This window comes from Branchiostoma belcheri, unplaced genomic scaffold, assembly GCF_001625305.1.
Source record: "Branchiostoma belcheri isolate BF01 breed outbred unplaced genomic scaffold, Haploidv18h27 scaffold99, whole genome shotgun sequence".
Taxonomy (NCBI): domain Eukaryota; kingdom Metazoa; phylum Chordata; class Leptocardii; order Amphioxiformes; family Branchiostomatidae; genus Branchiostoma; species Branchiostoma belcheri.
In genome coordinates, this window is record NW_017804675.1 from 662,578 (window position 1) to 682,456 (window position 19,879).

Sequence of the window (19,879 nt, forward strand, 5' to 3'; positions counted from 1 at the left end):
TGTGGGTGGGTACAGTGTGTATGTGGGTGGGTACAGTGTGTATGTGGGTGGGTACAGTGTGTGTGTGGGTGGGTACAGTGTGTGTGTGGGTGGGTACAGTGTGTATGTGGGTGGGTACAGTGTGTGGGTGGGTGGGTACAGTGTGTATGTTGATTTGATTTGGGTAGGCCCGCACTTGATTTGGGTAGGCCCGCACTTGATTTGGGTAGGCCCGCACTTGATTTGGGTAGGCCCGCACTTGATTTGGGTAGGCCCGCACTTGATTTGGGTAGGCACGCACTTGATTTGGGTAGGCCCGCTCTTGATTTGGGTAGGCCCGCACTTGATTTGGGTAGGCCCGCACTTGATTTGGGTAGGCCCGCACTTGATTTGGGTAGGCCCGCTCCGTCTAGGTAGGTAGGTCGTTCGGTAGGTAGGTAGGTAGGTCGTTCGGTAGGTAGGTAGGTAGGTCGTTCGGTAGGTAGGTAGGTAGGTCGTTCGGTAGGTAGGTCGCTCGGTAGGTAGGTAGTGGTAGTGATTGGTTTTATTTCTCAAAGATTACAGTTTCGCAGTGCTTGGTGTAAACCCGCACTGAATTGCACTGCTAAAACAATTCGACAAATACATGGGTTACAAATTATTAAAGAAATACATAAATTATTAATAAAATACAATCTACAAATTAACAGATTAAAAGATAACCTCTGAGTAGACATTGTCAGAGGTTAAATACATATCGTGCATACAGATTTCAATAAGCCTATTATTAATACATTATTATTGATGACTTGTCATAAATGTGTATATTCAAACATTTTAGTTCGGCATTGCATAGTGCTGGTTGAACTATTTTGGGGGACTAGAAATTTAATATTAGCAATCATTGAAACATTCGAGTCAGGGCCGTTGTAAAAAATATTATGAGAAAATAATCTCCAATTATTGATGAATTCTCGTATCATGCAATGGTTGAGACCATACGTCAAAATCTAATACGTTCAAGGTGATAATTCAGGTCAGGTAAAGATCTTTACATAAGAATTAAAATCTAATGAATTTCTTCTCCCAAACTTAACATATGTGCATTACAACATATTTGAATCGAAACTGCAAATACTGGTTGCATTATTGTTGAAGAGTGTTACAAGATAGGGTATGGGACTATTCCTGTAACGATTAGTTCGTGTTTTAATAGTGTCCAATAGGCTGCTGTTTCTTGTTCTTCTACCACTGACGTCTCCCCGGAAGGGGGGTAGCCAATTCCGGTAGGACTCAGACTGTAGTAGTCTTCTTGCGAATGTCTGACAAAGGTGTTCACGTCTTTGCTGTAGTGTGTTGCAAGCGTCAGTATAGGTTGTGTAGTCAGGCCCAAGGATGATTCGAAAAGCCCTTCGCTGTATTCTTTCCAGTTGACGTCTTTGGGACTGTGTAATGGCTGGTTGCCAAACTGGGACAGCGTACTCACAAGTGGGTTGGACAAAACTTGTATATATGGTGACAAGATCTTCTCTAGTAACTCCGAAAGATTTGAGTCTTCTCAAGAAGAAAAGCCTCTGGCTTCCTTTCTTGGCCATGTGGTCCACCTGGGTGTTTCATTTTAGGTCAGCTTGTATATGGAGCCCCAGGAGTTTAGCTACTTGAACTTGTACTAGGGGGTAGTTGTCAATTTTAAGGTCCCATTCGTGAGTTTTTGTTAACTATAGCCGCCTATGGCAAAATACGTAACTTTACATAGGCCAAAACCCAATAATTTGAATGACAGCCATCTAGTCTATCCAATCAATTTTGAGCACAATGGCCCTACATTACGTCAAAAAATTCCCAACCAGATCTAACCCAACAATCTCTTTTTATTTATTTATAAACTGCACTTGGCCACTCTCCGCCAGAGGTCCTCCAGCGCTGCTACCTCCTGACCGCATTACCCATCACAACAGCGTGTAAACATCCGACCTGTCGCGCGGATGTCAACACTTACCCACTAATTTTAGCACATACAAACAACCTCTCATATCACAAGCGGTTTACGCCAACTGACTTAGCTAAAATGCAATTTCTGGCGGAAATAAACACACATCCATACACGCATTTAATTTTTAGTACGATCTACTTGAGAGTACCCACGCGGAAGAATACCGGAATGAGACCTTTAGTGAGGGTAGTGGTGGCACAGTTTTTGAGAAGTGCAGAAACATCACCTTGCATTTGCGAGGGTAGGTAGGTAGGTAGTTCGGTAGGTAGGTAGGTATTTCGGTAGGTAGGTGGGCAAGGCGTGGGGAGGGCGCTGTTGACGCCTGCATGACCCTCAAAAGGTTAAAGGTCATGGGGCATAGAGAAGTCATAAAGAAGTGAAATTTTGTTTTGGGTGTAACTATTGTTCTTTTGTTAGTATATTGATGACGAAATTGTTTACAAGGTAAGTGGGGATTAGAAAAGGATGAGAAGGAACCCTGTAAAAGGTAAAGCACACACAAAAAACATATTGTAAGTTACACTACAATGACTATGTACAACGCAAACCTGTCTATATTAGCAACCGCTAATATTACTATCTAGTTTTTGTATCTGTTAACTGTTACGTTATCTGTTTATTGTGACCTGTACTTAGCAAAGTGTGGCAAAAATGTGCAATTAAGATAGTCATTCTTTCATTACAACGCCAAACTTGCTCTTCTTGTTGAAACTTTAGGCTACTCAGTAGTGCATGACCACACCACCTGTCAGCAGCGCCTCACCGCGGCCAGCCGCGAACTGCAGCCCCCAGCCTTGGCCCGTCCTTTCGAACAGTCTGAGTCAAAATGGCGACCAGTGGAGGTGCTTGGAGTTGGGCTCTCTGTTACTGGAGTATTTTCACGCAAGTCTGGATAGTTTTCGCGGCGGAAGGTAAGTCTATATCGTAGTTTATACTGTATTTGAGTCGTAGGCAAAAAATTACGGCTTGTTGTGTTGCGTATCGTCGTAAAAACGACTTCTTCTAACTCTTAGTGCCGCGGCCGCGATTGCAGTGGTACTAGTAATCGCTCGCACCCCATTCAAATTTTAAACACCGAGCAAAACCTTAATACAGTACTTGAAGTACAGGTAGTTCGCAATGCACAGATCCAGAGGTGCAAGTACCACTTTCTAGCTAAATTTCAGCATATTTCTGTCTTGTATGCCTTCGTAAGGGCTATAGTTTCTTGGTTCTTAAGGGTTACCGAAGCGGTCGAAGTTGCCCGTCGGTAGCGGGCTGCGTACCCACCGCCGGGCGGCCGGTAGTACCCGTGCCGCTAGCCCGGCGGCCCTAACTTATGCAAGGCACGTGCGGGTCCAACACCGGCAAACGGCCCCGTACACCTAATTCCATCAAAGTTATCACGACTGCCAGTGTGTGTTTTACCTGTAGAAGCAAAGGTTCGTGGCCTCGGTTGTAGGGCTCCTTTGCGTGTTCGGAATGTGTTGAGATATTCAACGTCGTTTTGGTTGGAGACCAACTATAACACCTAGCCCAGACTGTCAAGTGTAGACGGAAGGGAAAGCGTCTAAACATGAAAACAGTCCTTATTTTTACTCCCTACAGATGAAGGAAGAACTAACAGATATAATATTCCTTTATTAAATGAGAGACAAAAATGGAACTCAAGCGGTCAAACTTGTGAAAAAAAAACCCGCAGGATTCAAGTTTCTCGCAAAAATACCTTAATTTGAAGACGATCAAATCTTGGACTTAAAATCGTCGGGTCGTTGTTTTTGTTGGCTTTCTGTCCTTTTATAATTGTTCTGACACCCCTAAAGGTTTTCAGAAGGTGTAAAAAGCAACACGTAGGGTGAAGAGACGTAATTTTGTGGCTTTCCTCGCCAAAGAAAATGGCCCCTCGGCACAAAGACCACAGAAACACCGTGAAAGAAGTATATGGAGTGGTTTGGATGGGTTTTTATGAAGTAAGTACCATACTTCAGAAACGCGACTGGGACTGGCTTTTCTTTTGTTTTCCTTTTATTTTTCCCTAAACACTGCCTGGCTGCGTGTGGTGTTTACTATGAGTGCCACCAAAACAGATACTTTTAATCCTCAAATCCACTTAAGGTTTTAGCAACGTGTTTCATAATACTTAGAGCTGACTTCTGAATTTGCCAGAAAGACTTTCTATTGAGGGACTTATAAAGTGTATGTATTTTTTAAGAAAATAAGATAAAATAAAAGAATGATTTTTTTTTCTGTTTTCTTGAAAAAGGCCTTTGACAGATCTGTATACAAATGTAATATTACACCATGTAAGGGATTGTGTTGTCTTTGCCATTATTGTAAGCAAAAACATGTGTATGTAATATTATCCCACTGTTTTCAGTATATTAGTCTTTTGGATTTAAAATGAGATAGGAAGTGTACTTAGTGATCCTATAATTCTGCTAGAAGGAATTCCTTGGAATGATAACTAAATTGTAGAGAAATGTAAACAATGAAATGAAATAAAGTAAACAAATTAAGAAAAGAATTTTTGGAAAGACTAGAGTTTCTCAAAATCTTCAAGCAGGTGTTTGGGTAGAAAATTGTTACATTTTTGTCACATTCATGTCAAAAAGACACTGGCTACCAGAAAACATGACCATCTTTCTTCTTAATATCTGCTTGGAGCACTGTCCTACAGTCCTACATGTACATACATGTTTTTTTTGTACCTAGTGCTAGTGACATGAGTAGGTAAACAGATTAACCTGTTATACAATGTACTGTGTCTATATACATGTATACACAGTTTTACACATTGACCACAGTACAACAGTATCATCAGATCTCTATCTATTCATGAGACACTCCAAAGAGGACTGGTGAAACCTCTCAATAATGTACAGTATTAGTAGATAGAAATATCAGATAGACTTTTTTCTACCATTTTATGTTATAGCACTAGTATATGTATATTTTCCCAGCGAAGTGCAAATATCCGGGTTTGCAAAAAGATTGTTTTACCCGTGCAAACCCATATACTCCTAGTCACATTTCTTGACAGACTTCTTTACACCATATGTTTAGATGGGGAGAGGGAATCTGTATTAATTTGTAACATGGTTAGGGCATGGAGTTAAAAGATCGGATGTCGTGTTTCTACCTCCATGGTTAGGGAAGTACATGTACTGTAGCTAATACTTCAAATATCAGTTGTAACTCTTACAAAACACATGTCGACATTTGTTCCAAACAGGTGCGAGAAAGGATGATTGGGTGGTCTGGGTGGGTCGGTTTCAAGACCTTTCAAGTCTTGCCCTAGTTTTGTGTTGTTTGTGAGCGAGTCGACCCTAAGGGTACAGATAGCTGTTACTTGTTTTCTGTTTCTGGGGTGTAAAATGTCAAGATGTTTAGTGTGATAACAACAACATCATGAGGTCTTGTTCCCAGGGTCTTAGTTTCCACCAGTCTCCTTCCCAGGTCAGAAAATTGGTCAAAATGAAAATGGTCAAAATTGAAAATGGTCAAAATTGAAAATGGTCAAAATTGAAAATGGTCAAAATTGAAATTGGTCAAAACTGAAATTGGTATATGTTCCAAAAAATGTAGACTAACTTCACTATGGTTGACTCAAATTTACATTTTTTGGAACATTTACCATTTTACACCAGTTTTTACAGGTTTTGCCTAACAAAAGATTTTTTCAGATTTGCTATTGATAAAAATATTAGTAATTTGCCTCCAATCTATTCCCGTAAGCTTGTAGAATAAATCCATCATATTGCAACAGCCCCATAAAATAAGGTACATATATTAGCATATCAAAAGCTAGAAGTCTGCATTCTCAGGAATTTTGATATGCATATCAAAGAGAATTATGAGAAACTTTCGACTGTTCTCCAACTCTAAGAATATCAAAGAGAAAATGTGGTTTTCTTGAATTAAATTGTTTGGATCTTTTTTAAAAGCTGAAACCATTCAACATAGCATTTGATTTTTGAATAAATTTCAGCATAATTTCAACAGACAATATAAAGATTTCATCCCTTGAAAGGGCCTATTATGTTTTATTTTCATGTGAAATTTATTTGGGGTCCATAAAAATATGGCCATATTATGCATGGACTATATGATATTATATAAATGTATATTGGGTACCATTTAGGATAAAACCTAAACCACCATAATTTTATTGTCTATAATGGCAATTTGCTGGCTATACATTAATAAAATTCAAAAGTAGTGACGTATTAGAGAAACAAAAATTTATCTTTTTTTGAAACCTGTTTCTCTAGAGATCTTTTTTTAAAATGATATTGTCGACAAGTTGTTGAAGGCTCATATGCGGTGTCTGTAATGATGTTGTTCACCCATGAGGACCAGATTCGCATCTCAAAGTAATGAAATTATGAATATAACATCCAGATATCACCTGCAGGGATGTGCAACAATTCTGGCCTCGCTTCGGTCGAACGAACAAAATCACTTGATGGCTTCTGTTCTGGTCCACTGAGTAGAGAAATGACATCAGGTTTTATATAGAGATTATTCATATTCAACAAATATATTTTCCACGGTAAACCTATTTAGCTAGTACTGTAAAAAAAACAGAAATGAGGTGAGATGACATTAGGTTTTATATACCATAGATATTATTCACAAACATACAAATGTATAATTTGCAACAAAATACCTGTTTAGCTGTTCAGTAGTATAGAAAAAGCAATGGGTCAAAATGACATCTAATTCTATATAGATCTAGTTTTCATATTCAACAAATTTATTTTCCATGGGAAAACCTCTTTAGCTGTTTGGCACTGTAAAAAAAGCAATCAGTTGAAATGACATCAAGTTTTATATAGATATTATTCATTTTCAACTAATATATTTGCGACAGAAAACCTGTTAAATACTACAAAAAACAGCAATCAGTTGAGATGACATAAAATTTTATGTAGATATTATCATAATTTCAACAAACATATTTCCAACAGAAGCCTGTTTAGCCGTTGCTGTAAAAAAAAACAGCAATCAGTCGAGATGATATCAAATTTTTATCAAAGTTTTATATACTGTACTACATTGTAGATTTTATTCAATTTCAAACAATTGATTTGCAAGTCGGTTTGGTACTATTAAAAACAGCTATCAGTTGAGATGACATCAGGTGAATATACCATATATGTTATAAAAAATTTTTTATGTAGATATTATCATATTCAGATTACATGTATTCATATGAAAACAAACATATTTCCAACAGAAGCCTGTTTAGTCATTGCTGTAAAAAAAAACTGCAATCAGCCTGCCGAAAGCGAACATGTTTGCGATCGCTGATGACAGGTTTCGGTGCAGGTAATAGCGCGGGCTCTCATGGGAGTTAGCTGTTTACCTAATGTGGAATTATGAATATCTGATGTTTCATCCCCCCCCCCCAACACCCCCGAGCGGTGATCAACAACTGTTCATCTCTTCGCTTGTGAGAATTTATTTATTACGCTACGCCAATTTATTTCCTTGGAGGATGATGGACATTTTTAAACAGAATAAATCCAGCAAAATTCTGAACCAAAATCTAGCAAATTTCTATAGAGAAAACATTCAAATCTGTAAACAAATCTATAAATTTTTTGACAGGAAATCTAATAAGAGGATAACAGAGGAAAAGTAAAATCTAACAATATTTAGTTTTTGAAACTGTACTGTACCAAATTTTGACCGAATGGCCTAAGCATTTCATTTACGTTTTGACTTTGAATTTGAGAGTACAGACAGTTCCAGTTCAGTAGAAATTTTATTTTTGAATCAGAGAAACTAGACATTATATGGCATAAGCAGCTCTCCTTTTTTTTTATGTGTTCAATGCAACAAAAAACCTGCTGTAACCATGACAGAAGCAGCCACATTTGTAGTCGAGTCTCACGAGTGGTCCTTTGTGAGGACCCTTTGTCAAGCAAATCACTCCAAATGGGAACAAATACGGCGTAATAGCCTATAGTTAGAGCGGCCTCGCTCGTATTACCGCATCCCCGCTCCGGAGTGGTCGTTAGAAAAGTCTACACTGGCCCAACTGCCGCCGCTAACTGCCTTTTCACTGAGATGTTTTATTGCTGGCAAAGTTATTCTATCCTGGAGGTTATAAAAGTGCCGTTAGGATCATGATATCTGATGGATGTTTACCGTAAAGAATGCCAAGTCGTTTCCTAGCCATGGACTTGGTTATAGCTACAAAGGTTTAAAAAAGAATTTAAAAAAGAAATACTGAAAAAGAATTAAAAAACTTCTCCTAATTTTTCTTCCAATTTTCCAAAAGATAGAAAAAAATGCCAAGTCATTTCCAAGCCGTGGATTTGGTTATAGCCACAAATGTTTAGTAAAGAATTAGATAAGAAAGACTAAAAAAAGAATAATCAAAAAATTTCCTAAATATTTTTTTTCATTTTCCAAATTTTTTTTTTTCAAAAAACTTTTTCCACAAAATTTCTAAAATTGAAAAAAAAAAGCCACAAATATTTTTTAATGGCAGCTCAAACACATGATGATTCCCTGTGTGAGCCCAGGGGAACGGTAGTGTTGTTTATCTGATGGTGCAGATACCATGAATTTTTGATCAACCCAACTGTTCCACTGAGCGATCAGCAATTTTGTCCGAGCACCCGACCTGCATACAGATTTATAATAACTTCTTGAGTGTTCGAGTGACAAGAATATAAACTATGAAGTACTGTATAATGTATCTTAAAAAATGTATCCTGAACATTCGAAGTTATTTTGTTTTTTTGTAAATACATGTATTTGAAACAAATGAGGTACAATTTTTCATGAAAAGGTCTCTGCCACAGAAAGCCAAGCAAAGAAAAGAGGCAGTTTAACGGTAAACCAACCAGTGATTTTACTTTTCTGTTGAGACCAATCATTTCTGTTGGATTGTGACTTTGATCATGAAGAGTTAAGACATCCAGGTAATGAGAATTTGAGATTGACAAGGAAACTGTTGCTCAAGCAACTGGATGAATTTTGAAAGATGTCTACCTCTTCAACTACAGTTTCCATTTGTGACTGATAAAGAGTAGTGGATTGCTACTGGAAATGTCTGACAGCTTTCAGGATCTGTCCCAGTTGCTTGAGTACCAGTTTCCATGTCAGCCTGTCAGCTTGGCTGGCGCTGAACTTGCCGGTTGGTGGGTTGATGTGATATTAGATGTTTACCTGTTCAACTAGTTTGCTTTTGTCACTTATGACAAGTAGTGGCATGTAGTGGACTATTGCTTTAGCTACCAGAAACATCTGACAGCTTTCAGTACCTGTCTCATTGCTTGAGTACCAGTTTCCATGTCAGCCTGTCAGCTTGGCTGCGGCTGAACTTGCCGGTTGGTGGGTTGATGCGATGAATGCCACCGGTGGGGAACTGATGAGGTAATTCATTAGCAGCCGGCGGCTGTTTTTTACGCTGCAGATGAGAAATGGGTCGCGTGTACCACAGGCGAGAAACGTTACGTTATACCCTCCAAGCAGAGATCTAGGCTTCGGCTTAAATTTTGACGTGTTTTAGGCATTTTTACTGGGCTAATTTAGTTTTGTACAGGTATATTTTACACCAGCAAAACTCTCCAAGCAGAGGTTTTAGCTTTGGCTACTACTATTCAGTATCGTTGACATGTTTTTAAAGGCATTTTTTACGTATACATTCCAGTCTTTCTTTTTGTACTGACATCTTTTTTTGCCAGCGAAACTTTGGGTGGCAAATGGTATATTGGCCTCCAATTTTATACTGTTTGACATGATCTTGCTTTTAAGCTCTCTTTCAAAGAAAAATCTTGTTTTGAGGAATATGTAACATTGTGTTATGTTACATGTATATGTACAAGCATTTTCCCAAAGGCCCTGTATTTTGTTTACTGCTAAAAATCAATGAGCCAAGCAAATACCAATTTCAGTGAGGTTCAACACATAATCATCACAAAATTCAGAGTACAGGATATCACCAAAAACTTTCATTTCGACAGGATTTGAAATTGAGAGCGACATAAAAAATGTAATCACCAGTCGCGATCAAATACGACGGGCTCGCAAATTTCCAGAAAATGATTCTGCAATTGGCGATGAGACTGGAAGCAGGGAACACGCTAAGCCGCATGAAATCAGCCCGAACGACACGTAATGAAATCACCTCGATGTCACGCTGCCCCGCGGGTTCGCAGTCGAGTAATGTGCGTCTCGCCTGAGATCGAAAATTGGATTTAACCAGTCAAGCATATGGAATGTGGTATAGAGACACGCATTTTGCAGTCACAGTCAGGATGCGACGGTCCACGTCACTGCTTTTGATAGGAGTCGTTAGTGCTATACAACCCACTTAAACCTTCTTTTTCATATATGCAAAATTCCCATCCCTCTTTTCTAGTTCTGATTGCAGAAAATGGCATTTTTCCCATTAACTGTGAATATGTAAAAGTTTAAGCATAAAATTTGATGACTTCATTTCGAGTCATTACTTCTATACAACCCCTCTTCCCACTTGTACCTTATTGTTGACAGTTTGATATGCGAAATTGTCACAGCAAATCCCTTTTTCTAGTTTCTACTTTGATTATTGCAGAGCAGAGATCTAGAATGGCCTTTGTGTGGAAGGGTAAGAAGGTACAATTTGGTGACTTCATGAAAGAGAGCCCACTTTTTTTGTTGCGATATATGGAAAGTACAGTTTGAAATTAATGTGTTTCATCTTCTACAGGATTTGACATGCATTTATAACACTGCTTCCCTTTTCACAGTTTGATTTCATTAAGAATTCATGACTTACAAGGTATAATTACGTAGGAGGACGCTTAAAGCAACTACAACATTTTAATCACTTTGGCATAGCCACTTGTGAGCGACATTCGCATGATGACAAAAATCATGCCTAAATAGTTGGTTGACAGGTTTTATTTATTTCTCTAAATGGTATAATATGTGTAAACTGAGAAACTGAGAAACTATCTTGAATAAAAATTTCTATACAATCAAAAAACATTCAAACTACTAGAACACAAGGTTTAGTTACGATTCACAATACCAAGTCTGAATTTTAAAGTTACAGATGGTATTCTTACTTGTACATATGTAGGGAAAAAAGCTGTCATAGGTTTTCTAACTAGTGCCCGTATCTCTGACTTGACAAATCTAGCCTGGTTCTAAAGCTTCGGGCTTCCCCCGTTGAAACTGTGGCCGGCCTAATGGATGAGGTCATCTCCGTGTCACGGCCTGAGTGACAGGTGATGGTTGCCCCTGGCAACCAGGGATGGATGGACTTGAGCATTACACGGGACAGGACAGTGGGCTTGGTCTTACAGGGGTTAACCTCTGTCCTGCTGGCATTTTTTTACACAATATTTTATTCCATTGAGAGTATACTCTCACTAGTGTATGTGCACAGTCAACCAGGGATGGATGGACTTGAGCATTACATGGGACAGGACAGTGGGCTCGGCCTTGCAGGGGTTAACTAGCTTTAGGACTTCATGTTCTAAGATGGTTAAACATGATCGTGATATGTAGGCTTGCTACTTCTTTCTTATTCCATTGAAAGTAGATCACTAGCATACTGTGTTAAAACTGGTCTATATGGGCAGGTGGTCACTATAGACAGGATTATTTCTTAATGATGGAAACAACCATCCAAGGGACTTTAACTAGTAAAAGTGGTCCTTACAGAGCAGAGGAACGGAGCAAGTCGTAAATTAATTTCAGTTTTTAAAAAAGATTTTTATAGGACAAAACTGTATGACAAGTATATGCTGTATTTAAAATCTTACTCAGGACTGAGAATGCCTTTGTTTTTTCAAAGCCCTGGACATCAAAGTACAACATGGTTTCATGTATACTTTGTCGATGATTTTATTCCAAACATTTTGAAAGAATGTGTTATGTAATTGAAATTCCAACATTTCGAATTCCAATAACGTGAGCTCAAACAATCGGAATGCTTCTGTAGTTTCACAACGCCAGAGATCAAAAGCTTAATACGGGGTAGATATTCTTTCTTCTGTGAATGATTTTATTCAGATTATTTCAAAAGTAACAGTACAGAAGAAAATGACATACCAGTAGTTTCTTTCATGTTGTTCAGCTGTTGATTAAAGATTATATCGCTCTTTAGATTTAGAAATGAAACATTATGCAATCTAAATACAAATCAGCTTTTTCTAGGCATTTCGGACTTATAATTTATAATAATTATAACTGTTGTAGAAAGTCTGCAATATTGCAGTATGGAGCCATCTGGTGTGGAATACAGTAAATCAGTCTGACTGAGAATTTGGCTACTGAGCTCTAGTTCTACTCTCACTATCTTCAAACAGGTATCAACTGACATTGTACTGCTAATTAAAAGTACATACAAAAAGACCAACACCCACACCTTTGAAGTTTGAACGATCAATCATATCACAATTATTTTGATTCTGCCACCTGCTACTAACCCTTTGGCTACTCCCTTCTCTGTACAATAAGCTGACCACAACAAACGAAATCCGACATAGCCGCTTTAAACAACAACCTTCTCACAAAAACCCACCCTTCCAGTATAAACCAATTCCGACCGTCACTTGCCAAATAAGTCTATTAAATGAAAGAAAAACAAGATAATCCTTACATTTCGGTCAGAATAAAAAGTACAGAAGCACGTGTTTTGTAGCATGACAGGGATGTCCTTTGTTGAGGTGATTTCCCCATAATTAAGTTAGACAACTGCCCAGTTGTGATGGATGACTGATGTACGTAATCGTTGCTGATTGGACTAATTATCTCCCGCTGGGGCGGCTTCCTTCATGTTTCTCTTCTGTGTCCTACTTTCTTCTCAGCACATGTTTTAACACCAGGATCTGTGTCACAATTTTCTACTCGCAACTTTTTACTCGCAACTTTTTACTTGCAAATTAACACTTGCCAATGCTTAAAAACAAAAGGGTAAGAGAAGAAAAAAAAGTGATAAAATGTAAAAGAGGTCGGCCTCCTTCATGCTTCTCTTCTGTGTCCTACTTTCTTCTCACACGTGTTCTAACACCAGGATCTGTGTCGCTCGTAACGCTAACTTATAATTTCTTTACTCACAAATGAACACATGGCTAAACGGAAAAGTATTACATGTAACGTTAGTACTAAAACTAGTAAAACGAAAAACGTGCTTTGTTTGAATATTATTGTGTATCAAGCTTCCATTCAAATAAATTATTGTGTTGTTTTACCTTCTTCATGGCATGTGCCTAGTATGTCCCTTGTTTTAAGTACTACTAGTACTACTACTAGTACTAGTATGTCTGTTATAACTTAAATTTTTTACTAGCAATTTGATATGTGGTAGAGGAGTGCTATACAAAGTTTCAAACAGCCTTAGAAATCAGCATGTTCCAATTTTGAAAGTCTTCAGTACGACCCATATGCCAGCCTGGGTTTGAACCCCTGACCTGGATTCTGTAACAGTCTATGGGAAAAAGCAATAAAACCTAGCCGAGAGCAGTCTGGAATTAACTGATAATGTCAGATGATGATGGGCTAACAACTATCTCTCCACACCTGTGTGTCGGTGGCTTTAATGCCTGATGTCTTTCCTTTGATGTTACCTCCTTCCTGCAGGTAACAATTTGTTGCACGTCAATGAGCACGACTCATTACATGGAACGTTCCTCTCAGGTGTACCGTACGTCTTGTAATACTGGCGAAGGTTTCATTTTTGTAAAAACTGTGACATTGCGAAGACGCATTCTTGTTATACAGTATTGTTGCGCTACGCAAACTTGAAAACACTGCAAAAACAGCCTTTCCACTTCTTCTGTGAAAGAAAATCCAAGCAAAAATAAAGCATTTAGAGCTCGGTATAGCCAGGGTGCCATCCGACCTGTAACGGCAACCCCGAAAAAAAATCAATTTTTTTGGTGTTGCTGTTACAAATCGGATGGCACCCAGGCTATGCTCGGTATCTAATAGTAATATGGTTTTGTTTTATGGCCAACCCTGGATTCGAACCCTTGTCAGTATTACAGCCGAGGAAAATTTGGAGATGCACCTAGGCATGGACAGGCGTGGATTCGAACCCTGACCTCTTGGTCCAGTAAGTGGTAGAGCAGGATTCAAACCCTTGACCCAAATGTCATAAGTCCAGTAACATTAAGCTACCCTCCAATATTAAAATTTGAGGTACATCATACATGTACTGTAGTGTTAGGCAAAGATTGGGACCCTGGCCTTGTAGTCCACTAACAGGTCACTTCCACCACTTAAGTGCCAGGTCAGTGACCTGTCAGTGACCCTGTCAGATGTCAGCTGACCCCTGACCTTGGGACAGGTCAGGGTCATCCTAATGGAACGAACCATCAGCTCATGTAGAGAGGGGTCAGTGCCACCGCTGACAACTCTGTTATGCTGGGCATATCTGTAAAAAAAGGTTTCCATACAGTCATTGCCATTTTCCCTTTGGTACCTGAATTGTGCCATATGACAGTCCATTTAAAAACCATCAAGGATTCAAACCCCATGGCCTGTAGAGAGGGGTCAAGGCATTGGGTAGCCTCTACCAGGCTTTAGAAGTGGCTGGAAAGAGTAGAAATTGGCCAAATAACATGCCAGGGAGTTGGTCTGCTAAAGGAGTATGGTTGCTAGCCACTTCTGAAGCCTGGTAGAGCCTAAAAAGCCTGGGGTATCTGTTAAACATAAAGCATTAAAAATGGTCATAGATTTGTAACATTAAGTCCCTTTTTGATCTGGGGACAATAAAATGTAATACTGTAGTCTAGGGGCTAAAACTTGTTTCATGAAACAACCCTCCAATTTATAGAATGCAAAAGCTGCTTATTTTTGTATCTTGCGGAGCAAATTGCACAGTATGGCACAGAAAGAAAACCCACAGACAGACATGCGTACCAAGTGTTCCAGTCCTGTTAAATGTACCCTCACAACAAAGGAAACTATGTCAAACATGTGATGCAAGTCCGACTGATAGAAATCACAGTTTAAACTGCATATTTTCGTATCTTGCAGTCAGAGCAAATCACACCGTATCATCTACTCAGTCAGACCTGTGTACAAGTGTTCTGGTCCTGGTTAAATGTACCCTTACAACAAAAGAAACTATGTCAAACATGTGATGCCGTCACCCAACCGGTAAGAACAGGTGTAGGGTTGCGTGTTTCCGCTCTGTACCTTCGCTAATGAATGCCGAGTGCCGCAGGACAAAACACTGTAGGGTTTCGAGTTGACTTCCCCTGAATATAGAAACAGTGGAGAGTTCCTGAGAGTACAGGGCTGTCACAAAGCAAACTGCCGTGTTTACTTGTTCTCTCAGGCTTTTGTGCTCGTGTCTGGATTCGGTCGTGGGAGTTAAAATGGTCTGGTCTGGGAGTTTGTTTTTGGAGTACAATTTTTTTTGCACAGTTTTGATACCAATTTTTCCTATTCCTCTTTAATTTCAAGAATCAGAACACAGCTGCAAATTAAAAATGGTACGAGATCGGACAAAAAAGTGGCACATAGACTTTTGTGGTAGTGATCATATTTTGTACATGTCAAATTGACAAAATCAAATAGGCAAGGCAGTATCCAATATGCCACCATTTGGCTGTCGGAAAAAAAATACCAGTACAAAGAAGATTGCCAATAAAATGCCTAAAACACTAATAAAAAATGCCTTAAACACGTAAAAATTAAGCCTACCCCAAACCTATCCTTGGACAGTTGTTCAACATGTGTCACCATTTATGTAATTTTGTAAAACTGAATGCCCAATAAAACACCAAAAAACACATAAAAAAAGCTAAAGCCCAAACCTCTGCTTGAAGTTAGCCTCCGTAGCAGGCTTATAGAACTGGGGGTTTGGTGGTCTTCGGCTGTTTTCTGAATAGCCCATTTCGGGGGTATTTCAACCAGGCCGGCTATGTTGTCTATATGCAATCAGACAAATAGCACATAAGGCCCTGAAGACCCCCAAAGCCCCAGTTTTTGGCATGCTGTGGAGGCTAGCTTGAAGAGTAGTCCAAACTGTGATGATGATTCCCTCCGTCACCCTTGATGTAAAACTGTAAACACGACTCGGACGGTGATGATTTACGACGGTTTTAGCGCCGGGGTGATTACGCCGAGAGATTACGGCGAGATACTGAATACTAAGTGACATAACTACAAGATAAATCTTTATTAGTCGCCAAATCGGAGGCCGGTTTTCTTTCATGGCACAACTCGATATAGACAGATTCACTTGTCATTGTCAGCAACAATTTGTTCTATCGAACACTTTAGTCCAGACCTCGGCGATTGTCGGAAAGTCCAAAGCCGGGCTGATTTTTAGCGTCAGACTCCACGCTGGTAAAACTCGCGGGCATGAATTTTTGATGAGCTGCATTAAAATTTTAGCAGAAGATCAAGCGAGATAGCGCCACTAACAAATTAATGACATCCATGCAGAGAAGTGTGCGACGCCTTGATTTAAGGGTGACGTGTGATAATTAGAATCATTTATTTTTATTTTTCGTAGATATTTTCAACCCCTTGTAGACAGAGCACCTACATGTAATACTAGAAACACATATTACACAAACACACTTGTATCTTCTCCCCAAAAGCAATTGCAACCAACCCCTTAAAAATCAGAGGGTCGTTTAAAACATGAAATATATTATTAAGAATATCCATTCAATAATGCAAGTTACTCCTAGTAAAACTGTCAGACTTATTAATTATGCCCTGAGGCCAATCTGCGTTTCATAATGTGCATAAAACAGTGATTAAAATGCCGCACACTGACTCCAACGATCCGAAGCATTTCTCAGCATCAAAGGATCAGGAAAGCCCAGAAGCTAAACCCCATTTCACAATTCTGTGGAGTAAACTGATACATTGTGCCTGTGTTTGTGCCTGTGTTGTGGTGTGCAGGGCAGAACGTCCACATCAGGAGTGAAATTGGGATGACTAATCGTTGAGCCCACAGCACAACTCACTGAACTCAGTGGTTCTCCGCTTTCAGCCTGCTCAAAAACCGTTCTCTGATCTGTTTGGACAAGACCCATGTTTACAGCTACGCATGGCTGCTTTCAATTTGTACCTAGAGTTTCCTTATGTTTCTGTATTAGAGAGAGTTTCGTATGTTTCAGAATCAGAGAGAATTTCCTTTCGTTCTCTGAGCACTGCTGCTTGAAATAAGCCTGCTCAAAAACCGTTCTCTGATCTGTTTGGACAGGAACCGTGTTTACAGCTACACATGGCTGCTTTCAATTTGTACTGAAACAATCAGAGAAGGATTCCTTATGTTTCTGTGTTGGAGAGAATTTCCGTATGTTTCCCTATGGAAGAGATTTTCCTTATGTTTCCAAATCGTAAATCCCACTACAGAAATCAACAAAATATTATGCTCAGAGCCAGACTTCCGAAAATCATGTCTAGAAAAAGAGTAGAATAGCTACTTATAAAATAAGAACAAAACTGTCCACCAGGTTATAAAAATATAACAGAGCCATTTCAAAAGTGCAAGCTCTACATTTGTACCTGTGATTTGTCATAGCATAACATGTTTGTATAATTATACAGGTACTTACATATTGTATAATATGTACCGTATAAGATTCCTGATTGTGCATCTGCAAAAATTTCGTAAAGGCTATTTACTAACTACATGTACCTGCAGACCAAAACAAAGGCATTGTTGGTCTAACCTCGTTAACATGACACCTGTGATATGATGATAGGGCTAATTACCAGTGCTGTATGTAAACAATGGAACAACAAAAGACCTACCTACCTTAGCACACCTGTAACTGCCTAACAGGTGAGGCACCTGAGAGAGCCACATACCTTGGGGGAAATTCAGGAAGTCTGGATTCTCTAATTTCTTGTTCTAAACATTGAGATCTGTTAGAGGCTCAGACAGACATCAGGCTTTTTAAAATCCACTGAAGTGTAAATGAACAATTGTGCAAACCTTAGAAGCACGCCAAAAACAATTACTCAACCAACCTACTGGATATGATTTTGGAAACAGACATTTCAGGCAGCACCCACTATGTTTTGTCAGTGACACTGGAGAGTTGTCAGAAAAGCTTGAGTAACTGTTTTTTGTGGCATACCTTATTACCTGGATATCTATCCTTCACAGACGTAAGAAACATGCCCATAAAATTCTTAGTAATATTCTGTGATTTTCTTGACTAAATTTGAATGTTTTCCATCTTTTCAGAGATTCTCCTGGATACCCGTTCCATGTCCACTCTGGGAGGATGGACGACATACCCAGTGTCAGACAGAGGAGGGGTGAGTAGTAGTAACGTTAGTAGTACTCATAAGTAGTACTAGTAGTAGTAGTAGTTGTATCCAAGTCTTTGATGGTAGCAGTTATTAGCCTCAGTGGTAGCCTTTTTGGCTTCCATCTGCTCAGCCAGTAGTGGATTGTGGGGAGCGGACGAAAGCTAAAAGGCTGACACGCAGGCTAAGCAATAGGCTAGTCTTCAAAACCATGTTTCCAAGCAGCTCTGTGTACATATACAGTATGTGCCCACTGGCAAGGCCGCACTCTCTACATGTTCTTGACATGTCTATATTAAGATATAACATCACCTAAAATCACCTAAAAAGGCCTGGAAAAAGGTGTCGCGAAACCAAGCCTTTGTCTAGGGTTTGAATTTGGAATCATTTGAAAGAAGAAATTCTTAAAAGTGACTTCAAACCTATATAAGTGTTGTTTTGAATTAGTTTGTTACTGTAAAAAAAAAACAGCTTGAATTTGTCATGGCTTCAGCACCTCCATTCCTGCCCCACGGGTGAGAATAAAGGCTTACGTCTCTACCTGAAGCTTTTGTTAGACCTTCGGATGCAAATTCCTGCACCTTAAGAACCCAGAGGGTGCCTTAAGAGATCTCTACTGATCCGAGAAGATCTTAAAAAATAAGTCTCTTCCTGAAATAGTGAAAACAGGCTGTGTCTGTTCTTGCTACACAACAAAGAGAAGAATCTGTCCTTTGTTAAAAAGGTGTTACTGAAATATCCCTGGCTTTACTTTTCTCTATGTGGTCGATGTAAAATATCCTTCCCATTCTTGCAGAAAGGAATATGAAGAAAGGGAGGTGGGTTGGGTAAAAATTGGAAACTTTTTGAAAAGCTGTGATGAAAAAAACAGAAATTGCAGCCAAATCCAAGGGATGAAAAAGTATGTCATGCAAAAATAGGTTGTCTTGTTTCTATGTGGATGTTCAGATTGAAAATTTTACGCCCCTTTCTAACAAAATGTGCTGATTGTATTTACCAACGGGATCTCAAAAAACCAAACCAAACCAAACTTGTACACAATCACTAGTGCACTCTTTCGCAACTCCTTACTAAGATTTTAAGAAGATTACAGTCTTGTCCATATACTTATAACATTAAGCTATTTCACATACACAGTCCCTACATATCGAACTCTGTTGTACTAGTCTGTCTGTGATTCATTCCACAATACCCTGGACCTGTTGCCATGGTAACACAGCTGTTACCATGGATACGCAGCCGTTGTCATGGATACACACAGCCGTTGCCATGACTACTGATGGGTGCTGGAAGCTCTAACCTTCTTAGCCCTTAAGGTGATAGAGAACACAATGCCCGCATCTTAAGTAAGAAAACCGGCATCTACCTCTAAGGAGTGTTAAGCCTGGAAGTCTGACAAAGCGGGGAACACTTGAAGAAAACTATCCCAGGGCTGGAAATACTGGGTGCATGTGCACCTTAGTGTACTCAAATTTAGAACTGTGCACCCAGTTGTTTTCTGTGGGTGCACCAGTGCACCCAAATATTTTCATAGGTTTATGTATGTATAGATGTTAAATGTATACAGCATATTCTTGTTATCTAAGTGTTAGAAAAATAATAAAAATCATTGTTGTAGTACACAATTTTTTTAAATGAAACATAATTAGTTTTAATTTGTCTTATTTTATCTTATATGGTGCACCCGAAACTTTTTGTGCACCCAAT

At 39.1% G+C, this 19,879-nt stretch overlaps 1 protein-coding gene across 1 annotated transcript in view; it reads left to right on the forward strand.

Annotated features, from left to right (window-relative positions):
• Positions 1-2,180: 2,180 nt before the first annotated feature.
• The window catches only part of LOC109462077 (ephrin type-B receptor 1-like), a 42,986-nt gene continuing 25,287 nt past the window's right edge, over positions 2,181-19,879 (forward strand). Inside the window, exons 1-3 of the mRNA XM_019758576.1 lie at positions 2,181-2,196; positions 2,669-2,862; positions 18,108-18,181. Of these exons, the coding sequence (XP_019614135.1) occupies positions 2,778-2,862; positions 18,108-18,181 (159 nt within the window). The 5' untranslated portion in view covers positions 2,181-2,196; positions 2,669-2,777. The remainder of the gene's footprint in view (positions 2,197-2,668; positions 2,863-18,107; positions 18,182-19,879) is intronic.